The 11896-nt window shown below is 36.6% G+C and overlaps 1 protein-coding gene across 1 annotated transcript; it reads right to left on the reverse strand.

Moving 5' to 3' along the window:
* Positions 1-249: 249 nt before the first annotated feature.
* LOC141101620 (myosin-4-like) lies at positions 250-11244 on the reverse strand. The gene is made up of 39 exons (XM_073590795.1): positions 11044-11244; positions 10811-10954; positions 10220-10376; positions 10112-10139; positions 9910-10024; positions 9592-9684; positions 9437-9500; positions 9251-9349; positions 8863-8966; positions 8631-8769; positions 8427-8545; positions 8196-8345; positions 7943-8113; positions 7548-7854; positions 7082-7152; positions 6855-6942; positions 6630-6747; positions 6295-6418; positions 6067-6203; positions 5717-5972; positions 5385-5627; positions 5125-5301; positions 4889-5034; positions 4716-4806; positions 4250-4639; positions 4045-4171; positions 3726-3844; positions 3439-3635; positions 3160-3343; positions 2887-3052; positions 2570-2694; positions 1791-2099; positions 1443-1646; positions 1233-1358; positions 979-1149; positions 788-892; positions 584-679; positions 358-492; positions 250-267 (listed from the first exon to the last, which is right to left on the reverse strand). Exons 1-39 carry the CDS (start codon positions 11242-11244, stop codon positions 250-252), a joined length of 5814 nt encoding a protein of 1937 aa, XP_073446896.1.
* Between the last annotated feature and the right edge of the window lie 652 nt (positions 11245-11896).

Consider the following 11896-nt stretch of genomic DNA (forward strand, 5'->3'; position numbering starts at 1 on the left):
TTTATTTCAGCGTTAGTTGATCATCTGTTGAGTATACATCCCAGAATCCTATTATTCTTCAACAATGTATTGACAATTTAAGAAGTAAATTCAAGAAGAGAAACATCAGTCTTGAAACACAACATGACGCAGTTATGGAAAGCTCAAATATGAAATTTATTTAGGGGATAAATAAAGTGGGCAGGGGATTGACCAAAACTGAAAAGTTCCCATTTTGAGATTCTCTCAATTTTCAGTCATTTATGCTTTTTATTCTTCGCTTTCCTTCTGCAAGTAAATAAAATAAAATTAGGTTAATTTTACACAGGTCATGAAAGTACACCTATCTTATATGAGTTCATAGATAATAGAATCTACCTTTCCACCAACGTCACGGCTCTTTGCCCTCAGCTTGTTCACTTGGGACTCAGCAATGTCAGCTCTCTCCTCAGCCTCTTCAAGTTCGTGTTGGACCTTCCTGAAGCGGCTCAGGTGAGCATTGGATTGTTCCTCCTGTTAGTAGAAGAACATGATGGTAAGAGAAAAGTTTGACATATAGAATAAACTTTTTAATTCTGGTAAGGGCAAAGAAAGTTTTACTTACAGATTCCTCAGCTTGTCTCTTGTATGCTTTAACTTTTAGTTGCAGTTTATCGACCAGATCCTGAAGTCTGAGGCTGTTCTTCCTGTCTTCCTCAGTCTTCAAAAAGAAAGAAATTATTCAAATTTTAGAAATCAGCTTTCTAAACTAAAAGGCTTTATCGGAAACCATTTAGAAACTATTTGTGCTTCATTTTTTATACTTTACCTGGTAGGTCAGTTCCTTCACTCTCCTCTCATATTTACGAACTCCTTTGATGGCTTCAACTCCACGTTTCTGCTCATTTTCCAGTTCATTTTCCAGTTCACGCACCTGTGAAAAACATAATCATAAACTAATAATTATTTATTTGTCTAATTGTTTTAACATTATTATTTATGCTGTGAAATGATGCATACTCTTGATTCCAGTTTCTGGAGCTGCTTCTTGCCTCCTTTCAGTGCAAGCTGTTCAGCTTCATCCAGACGGTGCTGCAGATCCTTCACTGTCTGTTCAAGGTTCTTCTTCATCCTTTCCAAGTGAGCACTAGTGTCCTGCTCCTTCTTCAACTCTTCTGCCATTAAAGCAGCCTTAAGAAAAATAAAGAATTTCAAAGATATAGGAATCTGTGAAAGCATAGACATACATTGAAAGCATTATGAAGATGACTTACATCAGTGATGGCTTTCTTAGCTTTCTCTTCAGCGTTTCTTGCTTCCTGAACAGTCTCCTCTACTTCATTCTGGAGCTGCCCAATGTCTCCTTCAAGCTTCTTCTTACTGTTGATCAGGCTAGTGTTCTGATAGAGAAAATATAATTTTAATATTGCACATGGCTTATTTGAAGGTTTTGTATGTTCTTGCAGCTTAAAGGAAGACCTTACCTGAGAGTGCAGGAGCTGAAGGCGTTCACTAGAATCCAGAAGTTCCTGTTCTGCAATCTTCCGAGATCTCTCAGTCTGTTCCAGAGCAGCTCTGTACTCTTCAATTTCTGCCTGTTGCAAATTGTTTCTACGTTCAATGACAGCTACCTGTTCCTTCAGATCTTCCTGTCCTCTGACAGCGTCATCCAGGTGCAGTTGAGAATCCTGTTGGAAAAGTGCAAAAATATGCATGAACTATGCAACTGTTGTGTTACTGTTTTATTTGTAATGAGTTTATAGCAAATTAGTAAAATATAGAGACGATATATGGTAGAGGGGTTATAAATATTGACAATTGTTTAAGTATACCTTCAATTGTCCTTGCACATTTCTGAGTTGTTTCTGTGCCTCTGCTGCCTGGCGGTTTGCATGGCTGAGCTGGATCTCAAGCTCATTCAAGTCTCCTTCCATCTTCTTCTTCAGTCTGAGAGCATCATTTCTGCTTCTAATTTCAGAGTCCAGTGTACTCTGCATGGTGTCAATAGCCCTCTGGCTGTTTCTCTTCAGCTGCTCAATTTCTTCATCCTTCTCTGCAATCTTCCTGTCTACCTCTGATTTAATTTGGTTAAGCTCAAGCTGAACACGAAGGATCTTGGCTTCTTCATGTTCCAATGATCCCTGTAGAAGTAAAAAAGAAATATTTAGATGTAAATACATTTTAATTTTATATAAATTACAAATTCCTTTCCAAAGTTAACTAGTTATTCTGACAACTGATGAAAGGTAAAGTAATATTCCCAAAACTTACCAATTTAAAGGCCACATGCTTTTAATAAATTTATATTATGATGTGCAGCTCTTGTAACCACAGACCTTCCTAATTAAATATGTCACCAGCAGGTATTTCTGACCTGATATTGATTATGGAAATATATGTAATCAAAAGATACTGTTATATGCCAGGACATTGCAATCATTATAACCCTACGGAAAAAAAAGTCGGCACTGGGTGTTCACTATTCACACTTAAGGTTTTATAATTACATTACGTAATATAATTAGATTCAATATAGAATTAATTATAATTAGATTATTCAAACAGCTCAAATAATTTATTTTAGGAATATATAAAAGTTTTAGCAACTTACTTCAGCTTCCTCGAGAGCTGCATGCAGATCGCTCTTTTCTTGCTCAGTCTGTTTCTTGGCCTTTTCTAATTCATTAATGGTTTTTCCAGTGTCGCCAATCTGTTCTGTCAGATCTGAAATCTCCTCTAAAATAAGGAAGTAAACAATTTTTGAAAATTTCAAACTATTATATTTTAAATAATATAAGATAAATATGTGGAGCGTTTATAAACTATAGCCAAATCTTTTTAAAACATCCTGGTAAAACTAACATCCTAATTTATAGTCAACTACTAAGTATAAAGAGTACAGAATTAATCTCTGTTAAATAAACATACGTTGTAAGTTCTTGTTTTCGCGTTTCAAGGTCTCAACTTGTTCCAGGGCCTCTTCATATGCATTCTTCATCTTGAAGATTTCAGTGCTTAGGGCACGGGCTTCTTTTTGAGCAGCCTCTAGCTCAGCCTGTCCCTCCTCATGCTTCTGTTTCCATTCAACCAGGACCTTTACAAATAAATAAATATTACATTAACATATAGCAAACCAGCTGAAATATGCTGAATATGCATAATAAGAATTATAATACCCCAGTGTAAGGTTGGGAAATCTACCTTGTCAAAGTTCCTCTGCTTCTTGTCAAGAGCAGCTGCTGCACTGTTTGCTCTCTCCACATCAACCATAAGGTCTTCTACTTCAGACTGCAGTCTCTGCTTTGTCTTTTCCAATGAAGCACACTTGGAGTTCACAGCCTCTACCTGCTCCTCAGCATCCTGCAAGCGCTGAGCCAGCTTCTTCCTGTAAGTACATTGAACAGATATATCATATAAATTGTTTTCTTGTCTGAAAGTAATAGTTATTGTGAGTAATAATTAATTGGAGTTTAAACTTACTTGGCTTCTTCCAGTTCCTCTGTGCGCTGAATGGCATCAGTTTCATATTTGGTCCTCCACTGAGCAACTTCACCGTTAGCTTTGGACAAAGAGCGCTGGAGTTCAGCCTTGGCTTCTTGTTCCTCTTCATATTGCTCACGAAGTAAGTCGTTATCGTGACGAGAAGATTGAAGAGCATGAGCAAGAGCGTTCTTAGCCTGAAATATACACACACATTTAGTTTGTTAAAACATTAAAAGAATCATAAACAAACAATAAACAATAAACAAACATCTCTAACTGTATACCTTTGATTCTTCCTCTAGTTGTCTCTTGAGTTCCTCCACCTGCTGGGTGAATCCTTGCTTTCCTCTGGAGAGCTGAGAAACCAGAGCTTCCTTCTCCTCTACTTGACGAGACAGCTCACCTACAATTAGGAAAACAGTTGATGCTCCACTTTAAAAAAATATATATATTTTACATAGCGAATAACTAGATAATTGTTGAGGTGAAATAGTGAAGATTTTTAGAGTTTATACTTGGTATTATTATTTCTTACTTTACAAAAATGTTATATTCACATACTACAGAAAAATAAATTATGTTGATGCTAATGTATCAATTTACCATTTTCTGTCTGGGAACGCGCTCTTTGAGCTGAAAGGTCATTGATCACACGTTGATGCTCATCATCCTTAGACTTCACTTCACTGAGTTGGTCCTCAACTACGCGGTTGATCTTTTCAAGGTTGGCCTACAAAAATAAATGTTAGTAAGATTTTCATTGACAACTTAAGTAGACTCATAGAAAACATTTTGGCCATGAAATTACCTTAGCTTTAGAGACACTCTCCAGGTTACTGGCAAGATCATCAACTTCCATCTTCAGTTCACTCTTTTCTTTCTCCAGTTTCTGCTTCACACGTTGCAGGTTATCAATCTGTTCACCAAGCTCAGCAACACTGTCAGCGTGCTTTTTGCGCAGGGCGGAAGCTGTAGCTTCATGCTGAAGGGTGGCTTCTTCCAGATCACGTCTCAGTTTCTGGAACTCAGCTTCACGCTTCTTGTTCAACTCAATCTGAGCAGATGTTGCACCTCCAGCTTCTTCAAGTCTTTCACTGATCTCTTCAAGTTCTCTAGAAAGATCAGCTCTCTGCTTCTCAATCTTGGCACGAGCTGCCCGTTCAGCTTCAATTTCTTCTTCAAGTTCTTCAATACGGGCCTAGAAATCAGCATTTGGTCATTACATGTAATAACATCTTTGCTATACAATATAGTCTTGTGTTACAGGGTTTTACCTGCAGTTCTTTGATTTTCTTCTGCAGTTGTAATCCCAGGGACTGTTCATCCTCTATCTTGCTTTGCAATTGGCTAATTTCAAACTCTTTCCTAGGAAGTACAAACAATATGTAGTTTAACTACCAGCTTTGTATACAGATTTTTGTATAAAACAAGATTCGCAAATACACACTTCTTAAGTTTCTCCTCGGTTTGTTGTTTATCATTTTCTAGATCCATAACTGTTTCCTGAGAGAGTTTGAGGTCACCCTCAAGCTTCCTCTTAGCTCTCTCAAGGTCAAGACGGAGTTTCTTCTCTTGTTCAAGGGAACCTTCCAGCTACATAAATATAAAGTATGATATTCATGATAAAATGGGATTCATCCAAACTGTGAAATGAAACAAATTAAATGTTTTACAAATACTTACATCGTCAACTTGTTGTTCAAGCTTTGTCTTGGCTTTTGTCAAAGAACTGACTTTGTCTTCCTCAGCCTGGAGGTCATCAAGTGTTTGCTGGTGAGCTTCTTGGAGAGCCTTCTTTTCCTTGGAGACTTTGGCGATATTTTCATCAAGAGTTGCCAGTTCTTCAGTAAGGTTTTTAACCTGTAATTGAAGAACACTCATGAGCTTAAAAATGTATTGAGAAGTTAATTGGAAGACAAGAATGTTGTTAGTGTTGACTGTACCTTGTTTTCTGTGGCATGCTTTTCTTTTTCAACTTTAGCCAGTGTAAGTTCCAAGTCATCAATGTCTTTCTTCAGCTCAGAGCATTCATCCTCTAACTTCCTCTTTTTAGCTGTCAGTTCAGCATTACTTTCTTCTTCATCTTCAAGTCTTTCATTCAGTTCCTTCAACTTTGACTCCAACTGGATCTTATTCTTGATGAGGCCTTCACATCTTTCCTCAGAATCAGCCAGAGTCTCAGATTCCTAGAGAAATTTAAAAATTCATATTAGCTTGATATGTTATTTTCAGTTACCTAATATAAGGATGTGTTGATATATGCAAATGTGTTTACTGATTGGACTTGGAGAAGAAGGTCGTTCTTTTCTTGGACAATGACAATCAATTTTTCTTCTAGCTCTTTCCTCTTGGCTTCTGATTTGGCCAAAGCATCTTTTGTCTTTTCAAACTCATCCTTCATGTTTGCCATCTCTTTTTCTGTCTCAGCACTCTTCAGAAGAGGCTTGATCTTGAAGTAGAGCTTCATCCATGGCCAGTGTTTGACATTCATGAATGATCTAACATTGTACTGGATGACAAATATAGCCTCCCTGTTTTAAGAAATGAAGTTAGTGTTAGATTGTCCAAACAAAATACATTGGATATATCATTGAGTTATATTCTAATATCATTAAATAAAAATACCTTCTTTCCATCATCTTCTTAAACTCAACTCTCATCAAAAAACCTCTGCAAAGAGCCTGAGTATTAGTGATCAGTTTTGCCAACTTTTCGTCTCTCATCTCTTCCAGAGTACCCAGGAGACCAGCTTTGAAGAACACCTCAAGGATTAATAAAAAAAACCAAAGTATAAGTTCAAGGGTTAAAACGGTCCATGTTAGCGAAGATATCTGATATCTACTAACAATATACCTTAGTGTGCCCAAATTTGTATTGAGTGTGATCAATATCAATTGAGCCCAAGAGTTTCTCACAGGCCTTTTTGCTGTCAATAAACTGCCCTTCGGGAATTGCACTAGCGTTCAGCACCTTGTAACTAGCAAACAAGAGTAATTGAAAAATACTGGTCAATCTTAACAGTTTCTGCAATTTTAATTGGCAATATATTGAATGTTTTGTTACTTATAAGTGTAATATGTTATCACAATTTTTTTTATAACAGAGCTATAATGTAAGGAAAACTAAATAGTAGAAGTAGTTAGAACAGATTTGTACAAGGCTATTTTGACTTAAGAAAATAAAATTACCGTTGTTTAAAGTCAGCATAGAGGATTCTGCTTGGGAATCCCTTTCTGCAAATTCTGATACCTTCCAATACACCGTTACATCTCAATTGGTGGATGATCAAGTGGTTATCCATGATACCTGATAGTATAAAAGTAATTTGATTGTGCCGATGATAAATAATGGTGTTCAGTTTTAATGTTCTCTATTTACACAATAAAGTAGGAATATACAGTATAAATCAATACCTGGAGTCTTGGTTTCATTAGGGATCAAACAACGCACAAAGTGAGGATGGGTGCTTTTCAAGTTTGTCATCAGTTTGCCCAAGTTTTCCTGAAGAAAATACAAAATAATATCGATTTCAATGAATTGAGAAGGCTAATGAACATCCTATATTAAAGGAAATTAAGAATACATGAAAAAATATATTTAGTGTATATATAATATTGTATGTACAATAGTTTATACTAACTCTGAAAAGAGCAGACACAGTCTGGAAGGAGGAACCTTTCTTCTTCTTTCCACCTTTGCCACCAGCATCCGCTACGTAAAAGTACAGCAAAATATTAATAATCATTTTTATATGTATTAGTGAATATTGCAGAAACAAACACATAGGAAAAGAGGACATACCATAGAAGGGGAGGGGGGATGTTTTGGGGGAAGAGTTTAATTGGGGGGGGGAGTTTTGTTAATTGGTTTACAATCAAATTTTAAGGTTATACCATGAGATAATACAGGTATGATATAACAATGTCTTTAGAATGGATGGATTTACAGTGTTATGTAATACAAGAATGTAATATGTATTGCTGGGAAATTGTGATTGTCACCATTAAAAATGGTTTTGATTAAAAAAAAGAATCATTTTTATCATGCAACCTAGTAAATGTTCTCAATATGATAAATACAATAATGGACATGAATGAGTCACTTACCTTCAGCATTAGCATGGGCAGCATACAAGAAGGACAACAGTTTGACAGAAGACTTCTGGTAGAGCTGGATAACAGACTCATTCAATGGATCCTTATTCTTATCGAGCCAACCAGAGATGTTGTAATCCACAGTACCGGCATAATGCACCAGAGAGAAATGAGCTTCAGCCTTTCCTTTGCCTGGCTTGGGCTTCTCAAAGTTCTTGCACTTGCCAAGATGCTGTTCATATAACTTGTTCTTGAAAGATGTGTCAGTGGCCTTGGGAAACATGCACTCCTCTTCAAGGATTGAGAAAATACCCAAGGGCTAAAAGCACACAGCAAATGTTATTGCGTTTTTGAGTAACTTGTAGATGCTTACTATAGACTTATAAAGCCTATTTATGTGAGTTTACCTTCTCAATGAGCTCAATACAGGCAGCCAAGTCCATACCGAAGTCAATGAACTCCCAGTCGATACCTTCCTTCTTGTATTCCTCCTGTTCCAGGACGAACATGTGGTGGTTGAAGAACTGCTGCAACTTCTCATTGGTGAAGTTGATGCAAAGCTGTTCCAAGCTGTTGAACTGTAATTTATTAAAAGGACATGAGAAAATACAAAACAGCTGGATCGGATACTCATGATGATAGAACAGGTTGAAGACGTACATCAAAGATTTCAAAGCCAGCAATATCCAGCACACCAATGAAGAATTGTCTGGGCTGTTTTGTGTCCAGCTGTTGGTTGATGCGAACGACCATCCACAAGAACAGTTTCTCAAAGACGGACTTACTGAGGGCACCGACAGCATTGTTCACCTAAAGTGGAAATCACCACAGTGTTTATTAGTGTTTATTAAACTAGTCCAATTCTTTCTTACTATTTTCTTTATAATGTACCTGTTGCACGGTCTGTCCCTTGGTGACAAATTCATTACCGACTTTGACTCTTGGGTAGCACAAAGCCTTAAGCAAGTCAGCAGAGTTCAAGCCCATCAAATAACCAACTTTGTCAGCAACTGTATTAGAATATAGCACCATATAATTGTAAGTGGATGTTAATGGAGCAATTTTGTATATTAAATATTAAATACAAGTGCTAACCTTCAGTGCCGTCTGGCTCAGCCTGTTCCTCTCTTTGCTTCTGCTTGAATTTCATGTTACCATTGTGCATGACTGCACCAGTCATTTTGTAGATACCCATCTTCTCCTCTGGTGTGAATCCCAGGATATCAATAGCAGTCTGTCAGAAAATCATACAGTATGAAAACGTCAGCCACTAACATATATCACATTTAACAGCAAGAACTTCTAAATTGAAGTACCACATACTTACATCTGTGGCTACCAATTCTTCTGTATCATCAATACTCTTCACGGTGATTTCACCCTGGCTGATCCAAGGATAATCATATGGGTTGGTGGTGACCAGAAGCATTTCTAAGCACAAGAAAGTAAACCAGTTTGTGACCAAGTTACAAAGTTTGTTATATGTATTTAAATTGCCTGAAAAAGGCTCCAGGAGGGGCTGAAGCGTTGCTCTATCCACATGGCTCAATAAAGGCACAACTTTGTCTATTATTTTGAATTGTGCAGTGCTGCCTTTTCATATTATATTTATATTTACATTGCTTGTGTTCTGTGCATTGAATACATCTGGGATCTACTCATTGCACAGTAATATCTTTAAAGTTCTTCAAGTTTCTTACAGACACTAAACTTACCAACGATCTCTGGTTTATGGTTTGACAAGATCTGGTAGAAGATGTGGTAGCTTCTTTCAGCGGAAAGCTGGAATGTTACTCTGGACTTTTCCAGCAGATCTGTAATTTTTTTTAATAGAAAATGATATATAAGTATATGTCATACGTGACAAGAGGTAAGAGGAACATATAGAATGTAATTCTTACATGTTTCAATATCAGCAGAAGCCAGTTTTCCTGTGGTTCCGAAATGGATTCTGATAAATTTACCCTAAACCAGAGAGAGGTCAGAGTTTACAGATTATCCAGAATTTGAGAAAGTGTACGTTTTGTGTGCGTGGAACTGCACTTATAATACTTACAAAACGAGAGGAATTATCATTTCTCACAGTCTTGGCATTACCGAAGGCTTCTAGCAGAGGGTTAGCCTGGATAATTTGATCTTCCAAAGTTCCCTAAAAGGCATAATATAATGACTTAGTGTCTTTATGTACAAGCATATTCACATATCAGATTAAGATATATTTGTGTTCATCTAAGATAAATCATTTGATAGACCTAAAAGTAGAAACTATAGTAGTGTTATACTTAGTAATGTGTAATTTTATGAATGTTACAATCGTGGTTTGTTAGGAATGTTTTCATAGCGTCAGCTAAGGTTTCTTTAGTTTTGCATTTACCTTCATTTGGTTGGTGGGTTCCTTCTTCTTTCCAGCCTCTCCAATAGCTGCAATTGTTGCAAAGTACTGGATGACACGTTTGGTGTTTACAGTCTTTCCAGCTCCAGATTCTCCACTGGGGATAGAGGAGATCAAATACATCATGAATATGTAGAAATCAAACACATTGCTTGTATGGAACTATATAGTAGCGATTACTTACGTAATCAAGACAGACTGATTTTCACGATCTGCCAAAATAAAGGTAACAGGTTATATATTTTATGAAATATCAGGTGGAACTATTGTTTATCATGTGATTGATCTGTACCTGTTAACATGAACTGATAGGCGTTATCAGAGATGGAGAAGATGTGTGGTGGGGCTTCCATACGCTTCTTGCCTCTGTATCCAGCTACCACCTTAGGGTCGTACACTGGCAGCCACTTGTAGGGGTTGACAGTGACGCAGAAAAGCCCAGAGTAGGTCTGTAAAAGATATAAGCACTTAATCAAAAACATTTTATACCATATGAAAGAAGCATATTAAATATGACTGAATATCTATTAGTTATTTAAAAGATGTCTCCTCGTTTAAAGTTTATAGACAATAGTCCCAGAATACAATTATTAGGACCCATCTAGGGATATTAAGTTAGATATGTTAAGTAAAAAGTTTGGTAATTTTGGGTAAAGATAGACCATTGAAAGCGAACAAATAATTATTGCTTAGGTTTTATCCCAGTTGGCTTTAAGTAGGAGACCAGAGTCTACACGTTCTCCTGGGATTTATAATATATAGATGAAAAATGTTCACTATTTTGATATGACATATTACATTTTAGAAAATATAATCTAACTTCTAGAGTAATTGTTTTTGGATGGTTTCCTAGGTTTCACAAATTAGAACCTTTCAGACTTACGTAGATCATCCATGCTGCATAACGCTCTTTGAGGTTATAAAGCACAGAAGCCTCATTCAGATGAGTCATCATGGCCATGTCTTCAATTTTGTCGTACTTTGGAGGATTCTGAGGGTAAACTTGAGCTTCTTTTACAGTTACAGTCTGGAAAGAAAACAATATGTAGTGGTGATATTCTAGAATGTGCAGAATATGGCATTTGATTTATTAGGGATCTGTATTATAATAATTACCCTTCCATCGTCAGTCTTCACGGTGAGTTTTCCTTCTTCCCGAGCAGTGACCAAACCTTTCACATAGAGTTCCTTTTGATCGTCTACAAAGCAGGTGTTCTTGGCATCAAAAGGTTTGTTTTGAGCCTCCAGTCTCTCCTTCTCGGACTTACGGAGAAACTGGGCGGCATCGCCAAAACAGGCCATTTCACCGTCACCCATGGTTGCTGGTTTCTGCAAGAAGATACTTTTTTCAAAACATTTATCTGTATTTTATATTCACTTATGCTTAAAATACAATTTAAAACTACAAGGCATTACAAATTAGCACTTTTTATTTGTATCCCAAGACCAACAAAGTTTCCAAAGTACACTAATAGTCCAAAGTAAATTATAAAACACTTTACTTTTGTCTGTTAATTAATTTTTTGTACTCTTTATGGAGCATTTAGAGTATGAAATTTTTTTTTTACTGGCACAAAGTATTTACCCATGAAGGTATATATACTGTGACCGTTATGTTGGATATTATCACTACGGGGCATTGTGCTTGGATAAGCAATATATAATACTAGCTTGGCCCATGCAAAATTTTCGCACATTGGTCATCGAGGGCGCAGGCAATTTCAGAAAAAGCAAGCTGGTCAAATTTAAATGTATTTCATGAGCTGATGAACACAGACAGGTATTTATATATGTAGATTGGTAATACAATAAATTGTTTTGATAAGTAGAGGCCAAAAAATGTTTTCCGGTTGAGGTGCCACCTGCAGGTCATTGTGTCTTTCTGCAGGTTTATGAAAATGAATGTTTAAACTGTATTTAGTGATAAAATCATTAATGTGTGGTTTGTTTGGCTGTTTTCTTGCTGAAG

This window comes from Dendrobates tinctorius, unplaced genomic scaffold (genome assembly GCF_039654945.1).
Source record: "Dendrobates tinctorius isolate UK_male_01 unplaced genomic scaffold, ASM3965494v1 ptg000120l, whole genome shotgun sequence".
Classification (NCBI taxonomy): domain Eukaryota; kingdom Metazoa; phylum Chordata; class Amphibia; order Anura; family Dendrobatidae; genus Dendrobates; species Dendrobates tinctorius.